Raw genomic sequence first — 15196 nt, 5'->3', positions numbered from 1 at the left:
ACAGCAGACCTTTCCTACCTTGCCCTCTGCTCCCCCCAGCAGGGTGTTTCAGTAGATCCACCTGTTCTGTTTCCCATTCTGTCTCTGGTGAATCATCTCACCCCCTGAACCTCTGGTCTGTACCTCCAGTTCTTCTATGCATAAACAAATAAAGAAGAGAGACACCAACTCCTCCAACGTTAACCACTTGCTTCCTATGGCGCAGCAGACCTCTCCTGTCTCACCTGCTGCTCCCTTCAGCCGTATATTTCAGTCAGTCCATCTGTTCTGCTCCCCACTCTGTCTCTGGTGAATTCCCTCACCTCCGGCCTATACCCCAGCTCTCGTATGCAGGCATAAATAAATCTTGTTTTTAAAAAAGGTTTTCTAAAAGAGAAACAAAATCTGTACATATTTAACCTTTTTAATTAGGCTTCAAAAAGCAAATGGTTTATCACTGCCACTCATAACAAGCTTCCATTTGCCAAACCAGAGACAACATCAAGACCTCTGTCTGCTTGTAGCCTCCTGCTGTCTCTTTTCCTCCATTACTCCTTTTCATATGTAAGATTAAAAACAGATTTTATTATTACTAAATATATCTTACTGACAAAAGAGCATATAAAGCATAATAAAGTTAGCATCCATGCATCTATTTCCCAGCTTAAGAAATAGGACCCTGTGAAACCTCCTGAATGTACTGTGGGTCACACTTAGTCTTTGCTTCCTCCACCCGCCAACTCTCCTGTTATTCGTACTAATCATTCCCAGCTTTCCTCCTGGTTCTTATAATTTTGTATGATTTCTACATTACATTTTGTAAATAGTTTTGTGTTTCTCCAACTTTCTTTTACTCAAAAACTATCTTGAGATATTTCTCTACAGGCGTATGTGGCTCTCTTTCACTCTGAGTCACCCCTTCGAGTGCTGCCTATCTAGGCTAGCATGACAGAGCTGTCCATCCACTGCTATGGGACTTCAAAGGTAACTTTCAGATTCTGCTGTCATAGGCAGACACTACCATGACTATGCTAGTTCGTGTCTCCTGGTCTGCCATGGACTATGGGTTTCTTGAAGGTGCATTCCAGGAAGTGGAACCAGGGAGTCCTAGGAGGCATTAGGCTCAACTTTGCTGGGTGTCATTGAATCATTTTCCAGAATGCTTTATCAGTGTATGAAATTTAAGGCCAAAAACCATGAAGGGGACAACCTAAATACAATCTTTGGGAATCTCAGAAAGTAGATGACATAAGACATAAGAAAAACCCAGAAACAACCCAGTCATTAACACAGATCTTCCAAGAGGCTTATGAACTGGCCAAAACAAGTACTTCTGCAAACAGGGGTAGAGGTGGTATAAAAGTAGACATAGTTATCTCTTGGGGTTTCCCTCCTGCACTCTGGTCAGCCAGGTAATTATCTACCTTCATCTCAACAGTAGATTGGGGGTTTGTTTTCTCAGCAGGGGGAAACAGAGGCCCTCGTAATAGAGGTAGGCATGGAGGAAGACAGGGACTCAACAACCTAATTGAACACTAGGGGGATTAAGTTTACTGAGACACTTTCTCTTCCTCCCAATTTCCAGATCACTCACAGCCATAATCGCTAAGGCTGCCCAAGCAATCTTCAGTCTTTTGGTGTCCTTTTCAGAAAGAGCAGAGGTTGGGAATCCCCAGACTTTTGAGAAAACCATCTAACATGAAAGACAAACACAAAACTTAAGAAAGAGATGCTGGAAGGTAAAACTGAAATCTCACAAGAAACAACAAAACCAAGAACACAAGGACAAGTCTAGGGTAGGAGATTATCCTACGTGAGTAACAGACACCCCAACAGGAAGGAAATCATCAGAGTCATTTTTCCCAGACTGAAAGGTACCCAGCAGAGTGGACAAAAAGAGAGCCTCATTCAGACACACCATTACGCAATTTCAAAACATAAAGGTCAAAGAGAAGATTTTACAAGCTTTGGAAATGGAAAATAAACCTTTCACATAAAGGATCAATAGCAACCAGATAGCTTCTCCACAGCAACATTGACAAAAATTGTGAAGGAAAATTATTTCCAACTTAGTCAAAACTGGTGGAATTCAGGGGGAAAAATTATATGTTCTGATATGTAAGGACTCAAATTACTTCCATGCACTTTTTCTTAGGAAGTTACTAACAGATGTACACTAAAAAACCAAGGAACAAAATGGGGGGGGGGGAAGAGCAGAGAATGGGACTCATGTAATCTGACTTAAGGCCCGTGGGGTGGCATCTTCAGGACACAGTCACAGGAGAGGCCAAAACAACAGCTGGAAAGCAGCCGTGCGCGCCACCTGTCTAGGAGCTGCAAGAGTCTTCAACTGGTGAGATGTATAAAAAGGAGAGAACACAACTAGGGAAATCTGGGGACTTTTCCTTACCAGGAAAAACCAACGACAACAAAAAAACCCACAATAATTAATTCTGAGAAAAATGAAAACTAGACATGAAAGGAAAAGCAATCATTTTCAATTAGATAGCTCAGCTCTCAATAGTCTATAATACAGTCAAACTGGCAGATAGCACTAAGAACATGTTATTTAGAAATATGAAGATAAGTACCAAAGGAAGTCAGCTAAAATAGTTGAAAAAGCAATTGTCTCTGAAGAGCAGGAAATAGAATTTCACAGAATGATGCTGCCTGTAATCAACAAAAACATGTACTAGCATTGCTTGGTAGAATATAGGATTTAAAAATTCTAGGGGTTAGACTTGCTGAGTCAGATGTACTCATCCAAAAGAAACTTAAAAAAAAAAAAATCACTACCCTACAGATTCCCAGTGTCTTTCACTCACCTAAATGTACCCTTCCAATAATCTTCTGGGTGCCTACTCCTTTGGCAATCCCTGCCCACCGACGGTCCACCAGTCTCATTATATTACACCTTTCTGCACAAGCCTGGCTCATAATAGTCATCTGGGCACCTGGAGGCAGAAGAAAACATCAGACAATAAAAACAAAAATCCACTTTGGTGACAAGATTAAAAATGTAGCATTAAGTACAGGGCAGAAAGCAAGTACACCCCCCAAGCCTTTTGTCTGTGTAAAATTATTACTGCCTAGTAGATTTCCTGCCACCTTAATTCAACTGTTAGTTCCACACGGGCACCTGAAACGTAGTGTAAAACCGTGACACTGAAAGAATGTTTAAATATAATAATTAAACTACCAATAGAAAGCAAAACTATCTGGAATTTCCAAAATGTCTAACAATGGCCACAGGTGGAAACACTAAATATTACTTTACACTCATTTTTTTCATCTTTTGACACTGTGGCAAGTTATTTTTATTTGAAACTCTGGGACACTGAATTTTATCGGCTGAAAATACATCCTGTGGTCGAATATTGGAACTTTATGTCCCATTCTCTACTCCAACCATTAAACCTTCCCCCCTTTCAGGAAGAGGACATATAGGGTTTTTTTTCTCCCAGTTACCTGTACTCACCCACACAGGAGAGTCAGGCTGGGCCTGAGCAGAAGACACACTGATCTTAACCCCCAGTCCTAGTCTCTCCCTTGGACTGTAGCTCCACATTCCTGTGTGCTGAACATTTCTATCTTAGAGTCAACAGGTATCAATTTCTTTCTCCCCAAGTAACTTCACTTTGGATCTCTCTCTGCCAATGGAATTATTTTCTTGCAATCATAAAACTCTGGCATTGTTCACTTTTCATTCTTTTTTTTTTAAAAGATTTTTTTTTTTAATTTTTAAAAATTTATTTATTCATGCATACAAGAACTGGGGTACAGGCCAGATGTGCAGGAGGGTGAGAGAATTCACCGGAGACAGAGCCGGGAGCAGAACAGGCAGACTGACTGAAATACACGGGAGCAGTGGGTGAAACAGAAAGGTCTCCCGCGCCATGTGGGTATCTTGTTGGCTGGCCGGCATCGAACCTGGACTGCAGAGGCTGCAGACAGCTTCACGGCGCTGTGTTCAACCGCCTACGCCACCAGGGGAGGCCCTTAAGATTTATTTTTATTTACTTCTGCATACAAGAACTGAGGTGTAAGCCAGAGGTGCAGGGGTGGGGTGGGGTGGGGTGGTGTAAGAAGATTCACTAGAGACAGAGTGGGGAGCAGAACAGGAGGATCTACCAAAATACACTGCTGAGGGGAGCAGCGGGGAGACAGGAGGGGTCTGCTACGCCATGTGGGTCGGCTCCCTGGCCAGGGATCGAACTCATGTTGCAGTGGCTGCTGATAGCTTGATAGTGCTAAAGACTTAACTCCTTGCGCCATCAGGAAGGCCTTCATTCCTTCTTTTAGTCATTTCCCCTCTCTCAAATCTGTTCCAATCCTGTTAATAAATTCAGTGCAGTATCTGCTATTTCTTACCTCCCTCCTTCTAAGCACAGTAGTCAGACTCACTCATACTCTAATCCCCTGACCAGTGGGTGAATGACTTCTGTGGTTTCCAAACCACTCCACATACTTTTTTTTCAAGCAGGGAAACATTTCTGACCCCTAGGGCACAGAATTTTCCAGAACTGTCACTGCCTCCAGTACTCTTCAAGTACTACCTTCTTCAGATCCATTATGCATCTGCTCAAAAATCCTCCATGGATCCTACCTTTAAGATCAGTTTCAAACACATCACCACCGCCTCAGAGTCCACCATATCCTGGCCCAACTATTTCCAGCTGCTACAGACTGAGTATGTTCCCTGTGTCAAAACCTCACCCAATGTGAGGGGCATTAGGAAGTGGGGCTTCTGGGAGGTCATGCGGTGGGGCCTCACGAGTGAGGTTAGTGCCCTTATGAGAGGCCCCAGGGTGTACCCTTGCCCTTCCCCATGTGAGGACAGAGAAAACACAGTCATCTAACAATCAGGGAGATCCTTAACCACAGAATATGGTTGTGCCCTGATCCTGGACGCACCAGACTCCAGAAGTATGAGAAATCGGTGTTGGGTTTTATTACAGCAGCTGAACTGACTCAGACCCCAGCTTTTATTAAGCCCTCCACCTTACCCTTTGCCTGTGACACACTCTGAGCCTCCCAGAGAGGCCCTTACCCATCACTTTCTCTGGCTTCCATTCAGGCTTTAAGGCCCAGCTCAAGCCCTGCTTCTCTCCTCCCCAACTGCCAGTGCTTTCTGCTGATCGCTCTCCTCCTTTTCAACTCCAATACTCCCTGGTTTTTGTTTTGTTTTTAAGCAATAGGAATTTATTTCTCACAGTTCTGGAAGCTGTAAGTCCAAGATCAAGGTATCACTACAGCAGGGTCGGGTGAAGCCTGGCTCCTGGGCTGGCAGATGCACATCCTGCATGTCCCCATATGGCCTGTTGGGGGTCAGTTCACCCCCTCCCTGATTTCCATCCCCTCTCCTCTTCCTCTTCTCTTGTTCTTCCCAACTCCTACTGAGCACTTCCACTCAAGGGACACACCATGTTTCTCCACTGCAGACAGGCCCTGCAGCTGCATCGGGAGGCCCATTTGGTTTTCACCCCAGGCACTTCCTGTTCTTCACTGTAGGTGTTAGAGTTAGAGGCACTGAAAGCTCTTGACATTTGAAGAAGGTCAGATTCAAGAAGGCCCAGAAATAATGAAGGAAAAGAACATGTGGGAAGGCAGTTCTCTCTTCTTCCTCCCTCCCCTCACTGCTCCCCACAGCTATTTACTGATGTGAAACATAAGTAACCCCAGGTTGAGAGAAGCCCCTTTCTCTGCTCTCCATCTTTCCTCAGCTCCAAGCCCCAATCCTCTGCCCAGGAAGAAAGCCTAGTTCAAATATCTTCTCCTTAGGGAGGCCATGCCTGAGCACCTCAAGCTGAGAATGTGGTATCTAGGTTCATCCAACATGCACCCGAGTTCTACACAGATCGAGGCTGAATCCTGTCCACCACTCATGAATTGTGTATGCCTAAAAAAAAAAAATGACTTTACTTCTCTACATCTAAACTACCTCATCTGTAAAACGTAATAGTAGGGTAATAGTAGAACATGGCTTCTATGGATTCCCTAGAATTAAATGAAATCGAGTAAGACACACCCTGAGGACCCAACACGGTGCTTGGCACTTGCACCAAGGGCTCAACGAGTGCAGAGAGCCAGGTCAGGCCCTCTTCTGTATTTGTCTCACTCATATGGGGCCCACAGAGGTGCTCGGCACAAGGCCCTACAGGTGGCACCCAACACACACTTAAAAAACTGAGTGATCAGCAGATTTACTTCTCCCAGGAGGCTGTGCATCTCTACATAAAAACTTCATGATGGAGATGGATGAAACCAAGCATGTGGTTCAAGCTGGTGGATGAACAAATGGATGAAAATTTACTTGCGCAGGGGCTTTTACTATTCTAGGAACTCACCCTATCTTACAGTCTTGACTGAGATGCCCGGATTAAGACACAAAAGACCACTCAATCACACTTACATGGTGCTGCTCGGTCTGGTCTCTTTCCAAAGCAGTGAGTTACTAAGAGAAAAGGTGCCAAGGAACATGGGGATTATCTGAAGCTCCCTGCCCGCTGACCCTTCTACCCCCTCATAGCTCCTGCAATGTGCTGGCACACAGGCCAGGCTGAAGGAGGACTTAATGTGTATATACCAAATACTATATATTTGAAATACACTCTCTATTCCTCCTCTTTCTAAATTATTTTTCCCAATATTGGGAATATTTTTATTCCCTAATTTCTAAGTGGTATCCTACAAATTCAGGATGCCAAGTAAGGGGAGGTAGGAAAATAAAGTAGACACTGAAAAATACAAAACTAGTTAAGAAATGATTAAAGTAAAATTAAACAATAAAAGACTGGCAAGCGAAACCACAGCAGCCAGGCTTGCCAGTTAGCCATCCAGAGGACGAATGCGTCCTTAATGGACACCAGAGTCTCCCCGTCTTCCTGTGTCAGGTCAGAATACTGGATGGAGAGACAGAGACACAAAAGATGGAGACGTCACCTGAGTCAACAAAGGCTTTCACAGGATGTCCATTCACTTTGCAGTTAATATAAAGCATCACTACTTGGCCAAAACTTTCCGGAGCCTCTTCCATAGCTATTGTCATGTTTTCCTCAATGTTCTGTTGCCTGTAACAAACCAAAACCAGGTACACTAAAAGCATCATTTCCATGAAGAGAAATCTGTTTCAAGTAACAACATTAAAAACAGATTTGTACGTATCTTTTGCGCCAACCATAGCAGCTGAGTCACGGTAACGGGAAATGGTGCTCTGCCCTGCAGCAGGATTAGGGCAGATTCAGCAGGAGGCAGTGAGATATTACCCAATGGGCAGAAAATCTAAAGGGACACAAATTACCTTCATGTCCAACAATTACAGTCCTTTGACAAGCTGAGAAATAGGAAATAAACTTCTGGAGAGTAAGGGTGATAATTCTCTTTATCCTGTAGAATGTCAAAACTGCATGAATGTGCCAATTTTAACCAAGGATTTATTGGGTATCTGGGTAAATGTCCTATGTACAGTGTATTAAGAAGTTTACAAATATAATACACAGATGTTTCAACTGCTTGTGCTACATCTGCTGCTTAATCTCCAAAAGGGGGTTTTCTAATCTGTAAAATGAGGAAAACAATCCCTATTATAAGACTGTTTAAAGGCATATAGCATCTAGTATATATGCTCAAAACTATATATATCTAAAGAAGAAAATAAACATGCATGTATCTATCTACCTATCACTTAAACCACACACACACACACACACACACACGCACATGTATCACAGTTCACCTGGTACATCAAATGAGTTCTTCAAAAACTGAACATATTTTAATTCTTTTTTTTTTAAAAAGATTTATTTTTATACAAGAACTTGGGTACAGGCCAGAGATGCAGGAGGGTGAGAGGATTCACCAGAGACAGAGTGGGGAGCAGAACAGGCAGACTGGTTGAAATACACTGCTGAGGGGAGCAGCAGGCGAGACAGGAGAGGTCTGCCGTGCTGCAGAGGCTGCGGACAGCTTCACAGCACTGCTCTCAACCCACTGCGCCACTGGGGAGGCCTATTTTAATTCTTACAATGAGAAAAGCATATGAAAGAAGAGTTCCAGCTTACTCTAACACCTCATACCTTCATTCCCAACATCCTCACCAAACTCCATGATCATAAATGGACTAGAGCTTGGGCAGCGAACCTGAAGACTGGGACATTAACAGAACAAGGTCCAAGATTTGGGGCTAAATTACAACTCTAAGTGATTGGCAAACTACAGCCCACTCTGTGTCGGTGAGTGTTTATGAAACTCCACGCTCACCATTCACTTCCATCCTGGGTGTGACCCGGGGCTGCGGGGGCAGTGCTGAGCACTGGAGAGAATGTGGCCTGAAAAGATTAGGATAGATACTGTCTGGCCCAGCACGGAAAGTTTGTTTGACTCTGGCCCTAAACTGTAGCACCTTTCCTTTAGCTAGTAATACTCTGGCTCAACTGAAGGCATGGTTTTATCAGTCATTCTGTAGTAAAATACTAAGCTTCTCAGAAAGTCAAAGGAACGCTTGATCAAGTCTGGCAAACGCACACACTGTTACACCTCAGTGTGCATATAACGTGTGATCATAGCGTACTATGATGGGCATTTGGCGTATAAACACACAACTTTTCTCCTAGGCCACATTATTAAATTCAGAAATAACTTAAAATAAGTTATGCACTCCTCATCTTTACGTGACTCCAAGATAAGTTTTCAGGAAAAAAAAAAATCTGAGCTAGAACCAGTTAACCTGGCTACTCTGGGATTTGTGCACAGTGCCTCTTCAGAGGCACAGGTTTTCCCCATTAAATGCCTGCATTACCCCATTTCCTTCACCCCACAAGCCCTTTGGGTACGCTTCATTTCACTGCTGGTCTCCAACAGCTCAGTGTCCAGGGTTGGCTACGATGCCTCTCCACGCTCCCTCCTCCCCCGCTTCTGCTTCCTGGGTTGAACAAAGCTATTCTTGAAAATTGTCAGATCTTCCATATAACCGCAAATGGTTTGGCTCAGAAAACACAAGTTTTATCCCCTATTTCTCTGGGTATATTTAATCAGTGAGATGTTTCTCAAAGAGATTCATTAATATCTGACACAACTGATGGGAACACTTAAGAATGGTCTAAGACTATTAATTGATCCTGGCTTAGAATTACTGTTCTTTGATTTCTAAGGTGGTCAGAGAAACATTATTTGACTTTAAGTTGGCAGTAAAATATAAGAACCAAGTTAGATTTCTTTCAAGGATGATGACAGAGACCCCAAAAGTATCATTAGTTATGTTGTTCTTGTATACAAAGGCCTTCACAATTTGCAACAAAAACTGAATTGGGGTGAGGGTGCACTGTGAGGGGCAGCTGTTCTTTTCAACATTCAGAGGGGGTGACAGAACAACGTCCTGCTTGTGGCTAGTAAGGAACCAAGGTTGGTATGGCATCATATCTGCGGGTGCCCTACCCTTGTAGATTTTGATTCATAAGATTTGAGTGGAGCCCAGGTATTAAGCTTCTCATGTGATTTTACTGCAGGTAAGACTGTACTCCAGGAAAGACCCACAGCACTGGAGAAATTGGAGTTGGCAATGTCCAGCAGTCAGTGTATCCACTGAGGCCAGTGCAAGAATTGCAAAAGGAAAATAGACTCAGGACTACAAGGTTCCCTTTGGGCAGCTGACTAATCCAATCCTGTTCAAGCCCCAGATTGATCAGAGCTTATACGTCTAAGGGGAGAGATTTCAATCAGCCTGTGTGGCCAACCCAGGAGGCTCACCAGCTGAGGGCTTTAGCTCAGTCCTGGGTCATCTCTACTTGGAGGCCCTTTATTGATGGGCTAGTCAGGGAGCGTTTATGAAAACTTTAAAAGTTCATTAATTTAGGTAGCTGCACCTTTGTAATGCTGAGTCAAAGCACAAGGAAAACAGAAGAGAATAACCTAAAGGACTGACGTTACTATCGCAAATGCAAAATAAGGAAGTGACCTCAAAAGCTGACTCCAAACCAACACAAAATGACCGGTGCTTGGAAACCCCACACTTTTAGGCAAAGGGGTCATTACCTTATATCCTCTTCTATCTTGGCCTGAGCTTCGAGATCAAATGGATCAGCAGAAAAGAGACGAATTCTTTCTTGCTCTCTCCGGGCTCGATCCTGCTGCTGCTCCACCAGGACCCTGGAAAATTTCTCTACAAAAATAAGGGGGAAACCTTAAGTACCACAATATTTTCATTTTTATTAATATTGTCCCACATCACATAACCTCTCAAAATACAACTTTAAGAGATACAGAGAGGATGACTTAAAAATTATTTCAAATGAGCAATTACATTTACTTTCCGTTCTGAGTAAGACTAATTTCTGAGCTAAATTCAGTGTAAAGAAAGTATTTGCAAAAATAACTTATTCTAGTAAGGAGTTATTCATTATATTGGTTGTACTCAGAGATGACTTTTCCATTTAAACCAGTGGGGAATGACTATCTCTCCCCTCGCCATTCCCCCATTATCCTTTTACCTGGGAATAAGATACAACACTGCAGTCCCCATTTCCGTTATAACACTCTCTGCCTTAAAGGAGAAAAACTAAGCGTAAAGTACTGCTAGCCTTTCTGTATTACCAGAAGGATAATAGGCAGGAAAGTCAGTAATGAAAACACATTGCTTGCTTTAAGATGTTGCAACATGAGCCTTTATTTTGCTATTTCTTAAATGAGGGTGCAGTTACATGCACAAACTTGACATGTGTCATCATCGTGGTCTTTGGCAATTAGATATGCTGCATTGGACATTAAAGAAACCAAGATAATGATCATGTGAACTACTAGCACACACAAAATGGATGAATCTAAAAAACACTGAGTGAAAGCAGCCTGACACGAGAGAGGATACTGTATGAATCCATTTACATGAGGTTGAAAACTAGGCAAACTCCTCTATCATGCTATCAGGAAGAAGCTGGCTAGAAGAGAACACAAGAACTTTCTGGAGAGAAATGCTCTCTATTTTGATGGGAGTGGTGGTTACATGAGTCTGTCAAAATGCAACAAATTGTCTATTTAGAATCTGCATATTTCTCTGTATGTAAATATTACTTCAATTTAAAAAATGACCTCAATAATGTGGTGAAGAAAAAGGTCAACTGTGGGGAATGAACTATTAAGTGTCTGTTAGGTTTTAAAATTTAATCAGTACAACTTTATAAGCTAAGAGTAAAATTGAAGAAATTTACAAAGAAAACTTTATTCATAAAGATAACTAAAAAGAGGGCCTCCCCTGGTGGCGCAGTGGTTGAGCGCTGGGCTGCGAGGCTGCCCGAAGCCTCTGCGGAGCCGGTTCGTTCCCTGGCCACCGGCGAGGGTCCCACAAAAAAAAAAAGATAACTAAAAAGAAATCTTTGGTTTATTAAAAGAATGGTTCAAATGCAGCTCCAAACAAACTGCTGGCAACAACCTGTCAAATTTGGGGTGGATGAGACTGGAGGGGTTGATTGTGCTGTACAGGCTGATGTTACTGGACCTGTTTTTTGGAACTAGAAGCATTTCACCAGGCATCAGCTGGTTTCCTGGTGCTCTCTTTCATTGACAGATCTAACTACACAGGCTAAAACAGCAGTACCTGGGTTGTGTGCTGCCAAAAAGACAAACTTGTAAACAAGGGAGCTGGTCTATGGGATTCAGAACAGTATGCAGTCCTAAAGTTTTATCGCTACTGCCAGTTAACTCAGCCTTTTAGATAGCAGCACTAGTTTATCTCTCACAGACCAGTTGGTATGCTCAATAAACCAACATGCTGGGTTGAAGACAACAGTTGCTTGAGTTTCTCCGTATTTCTCCCGAAGTAGCTGTGCCACAACTCCTTCACCTGAGGGCAGCTCGAGGGGCTGCCAGATGGACGAGCTTACCAAGATCTCCACTGAGCAGAGCATCTGCCAGGGGTGGGTTGCGTTCCTTCAGCAAGGACAGCTCATGGGGGTTGGCCAGCAACATGTCTCTGAGCAAGGCTGGATTGTCCAAACCCTGAGGAGATGAAGCTATTTCTCCAGGAGATGAGTGGGGCTGCTGTGCTCCTGGTGGCTGGCGCTGCCGGGAGCTGGATGTGCCAGGCACAGCTATACTACGGAAGTCTATTCGGGGTAGATCTGTTGGGAAAATCGATTCAAAGTTTACTTCAAATGACTCCATAAAAACAAGCATTTGAAGGAAACAGCAGAACATTTGCTTTTGCACAGTATATAACAGTCGGAATGGACATCACAGACCTCCTAGTGCCCTCTCCCCGCTGCTGTTTCGTGCTGATTTGATATTAAGATGGCAGTCTGGACGAACAGGTAGGAAAGAGCAGGAAAGGGGGGAGAAGGGATAAAGGCAGTAACCCTGAATTTTTGGCTTATATCCCAGATTTTTTTTATTTATTCATGTTTTAAAAAACCCTAAAACTAGTATCAATAGATGTTACTGCATTCATTTGGATGCGGTTCTTAAGAAAAATCCTAGTCTGTTCTGGTTTATGCTTCAAAAAGCCCTGATACCTTAGGTAAAGAATGCTGTGCATATAAAGTGAACAGAACAAATATCAGATTTAAACTCTACAAGTCTATACTGAAAATACTGGTTTGGAGAGGTTCTTGAAAGATCTTTGAATTTATACTTTCATCTGAGCTAACACTCCTCGTGCCTGGGGAGCGAGCAGGTGTAGTCACATTACAGGACAGAAAACCAGAGGCACTTGCACAGGTTCTCACTGTGAACACACCAAAAGATACAACAGCTCGGAGGCCACAACTTCCAGGTTCTAGATTTCAGGTTGAGCTAACCTTATTAAAATGAAAGGAAAATAAAAGAGCTTTACGGAAAGGAACCAAGTATTGTATGATTTACATGAAATGTCCAGAACAGGGAAATACATGAAGACACATAGTAGACCGATGGTTGCCTAGGGCTAGGCAGCTTGGGGGCAAATGGGAAATGAATGCTAATGGGTACAGAGTTTCCTTTCAAGGTGATGAAAATGTGCTAAGATTGATTGTAGGATGGTAGCTACACATCTCTGAATATACTGAAATCACTGAATTGTACCTTTAAAGTGAGTGAATTGCATGGTATATGAATATCTCAATAAAGGTGTTATTTTGAAAAGTTTTAAAAAAGTAAAAAGGAAAAAATAAAGCTCCCCCTCCCCTCACTGTGATGCAAGGGTTAAAGTCAGTGCTATCAAGCAATCTCCAGCCACTACGGCATGATAACCCACATGGCACAGCACACCTCTCCTGTCTCTCCTGCTGCTCCTCTCAACAGTGTATTTCAGTCAATCCGCCTGTTCTGCTCCCCACTCTGTCTCTGGTGAATCCTCTTATGTGCCTACAACTCTGGTCCAGACCCCAGTTCTTGTACACATAAATTAAAAAAAAAGCAAATCTTTAAAAAGAAAGAGACAGAAATGAGGGACCAGGACTGAATTCACATGTCTTTAATCCCCAAAATGTAGCTGATAGTCACACTTGTCCCAAGTCTGGGGCTATGCGGAAGCCTTGGGGACCTCAAATAGAAGGGAATGCTCAAATTCAGGTGTAAGGTTTCTGCCTCTTAGCATTGGTTCAACTAGTCACTTTCTTCAAATAGACTTCAGCTGGCAGCTAGTATGTGCGTGTATATACACACAAGTATGAACTCCCAAACAATTTTGGTTAAGTAAGGGCATGGTCCTTATGATGTACAGACTAGCAAAACATATGGAATGGCCTTTGTTGTGAGTGGAGAAATTTTATCTCCAGCCCTGTGACACTTATCTTGCGAGTCCATTCACTGCAGAGTAATTTTGAAAAATTTGTTTACCATAGAGATGAAGTCCCCTCCCCATCCGGCTGTCCTGTCCATATGGGACAGTGCAGGGAAAAAGTGCCTCTACAGAGCTAACCACCTCACTAAATTTACCAAAGGAAGAGTTGGTTTCTACTGATTGGCATATCTGAATCACAACTCTTGAAAGTTTAATAGTAGCCTCAAGGGATGGATTAATCCAGACCTGGGAGGATCAGTGCTGGATGGTCTCTTATAGACCCTGTTTCAGGCTGAATGACAGCACTGTGTTCTAAGCTGGAGTCTGTCATCATCCAGACACTTATCACCTTTTACTATAAACTTTGAAACCAAGTGACCTAGAGACTGAACACTTTTTAAGGGAACCTATCAGAATGTGGCAGGGAATGAGAACAAGGAATACATTTCATGAAGCAGTTCCACATTATAACTTTGTAAATTTTTTGCAGATCATGTATGTCTCTGAGTATATGGAGAAAGCTACCGCCTCCCCATCAAATGCACACACTCCCACACAATCCTGCAGATTATTTCAGAGACACAGATTCCAGATTATAAATACCTATTCTTGGATGGAGCATTATGATAGGTAACAGGATACCAGTTTTTTTAAAAACACAATTAACACTGCTTATAGGAAAGAACCAGAATTTGGTGGACCAGCAACTTAATGTTAATAAAACTCAATGTCATGGAAAAAGCACCAACTTTTAATTTGTGTGCTTCCATGCATTAGCTGTGTGTGGCTCTGAAGACATTATTTAAACCCAGAGCTTCTTCCTCTGTCAATGATAAATTAAAAGAGTGATCTCCTCCCCTACAACAGAGTTATGAGAGCACACAGAATATGGTGCAAGTGCTCAGATGACTATAAAATGCCCCACAAGCTGAAACACAAAGCAGCAAAAGGCAGCCAGGAATCACAGGCATCAATAGCCCCTCAAGTCCTTCCCAAAGATAGTAACAGAAGCTGAAATGTTAAGGGCTTGCTATTTGCTCAAGATTTAAACATGCATTATTCTTACATCGACTCTAGGAGTTGGGTTAAATTTGGTACCTAACAGACGAGGAAACTGTTTGAGCAAAGTTAAATAATTCGTCCAAGGTAACACAGCATCAGGAGGCAGAATCGTAACATGCCCCTAGTAGGCTGACCCAAAGCAAATCCAAAGCTCCGGACCACCATGCTATGCCAGCTGCTGCCGCCTGTGCCAAGGAATGCCAGTCATCAACTGTCTTACTTGGGAACTGCACTGGAGGGCGAGAGTCCGCATTCTCCTTCTGTCGTAAAATCACAACATCTCCATCTTTCAAGCCGTAAGAAGCCAGCGATCTGTGGTTGTCTGTGAGAGGTCTTTCCGCATAGACAATCTAGCACAGAAAAGATGTGACAGTATTAATGCACCATGAAGTAAAATGGTTCAGAGCAGAA

The 15196-nt window shown here is 42.9% G+C and overlaps 1 protein-coding gene across 2 annotated transcripts in view; it reads right to left on the bottom strand.

Moving 5' to 3' along the window:
* Positions 1-15196, bottom strand: part of DDI2 (DNA damage inducible 1 homolog 2) — a 37523-nt gene that overhangs the window by 15493 nt on the left and 6834 nt on the right. For both annotated transcript variants that reach the window (XM_037501207.2, XM_037501209.2), the window contains exons 2-6: positions 15006-15135; positions 11850-12086; positions 10009-10135; positions 6922-7049; positions 2805-2933 (exon numbers count right to left, since the gene is read on the bottom strand). In XM_037501207.2, the coding sequence (XP_037357104.1) occupies positions 2805-2933; positions 6922-7049; positions 10009-10135; positions 11850-12086; positions 15006-15135 (751 nt within the window). The remainder of the gene's footprint in view (positions 1-2804; positions 2934-6921; positions 7050-10008; positions 10136-11849; positions 12087-15005; positions 15136-15196) is intronic.

Source organism: Talpa occidentalis, unplaced genomic scaffold (genome assembly GCF_014898055.3).
Source record: "Talpa occidentalis isolate TD23 unplaced genomic scaffold, MPIMG_talOcc4v2.1 talOcc4.9, whole genome shotgun sequence".
Classification (NCBI taxonomy): domain Eukaryota; kingdom Metazoa; phylum Chordata; class Mammalia; order Eulipotyphla; family Talpidae; genus Talpa; species Talpa occidentalis.
The sequence above is the reverse complement of the archived record's forward strand: the minus strand, read 5'-3'. Positions and strand labels throughout refer to the sequence as shown.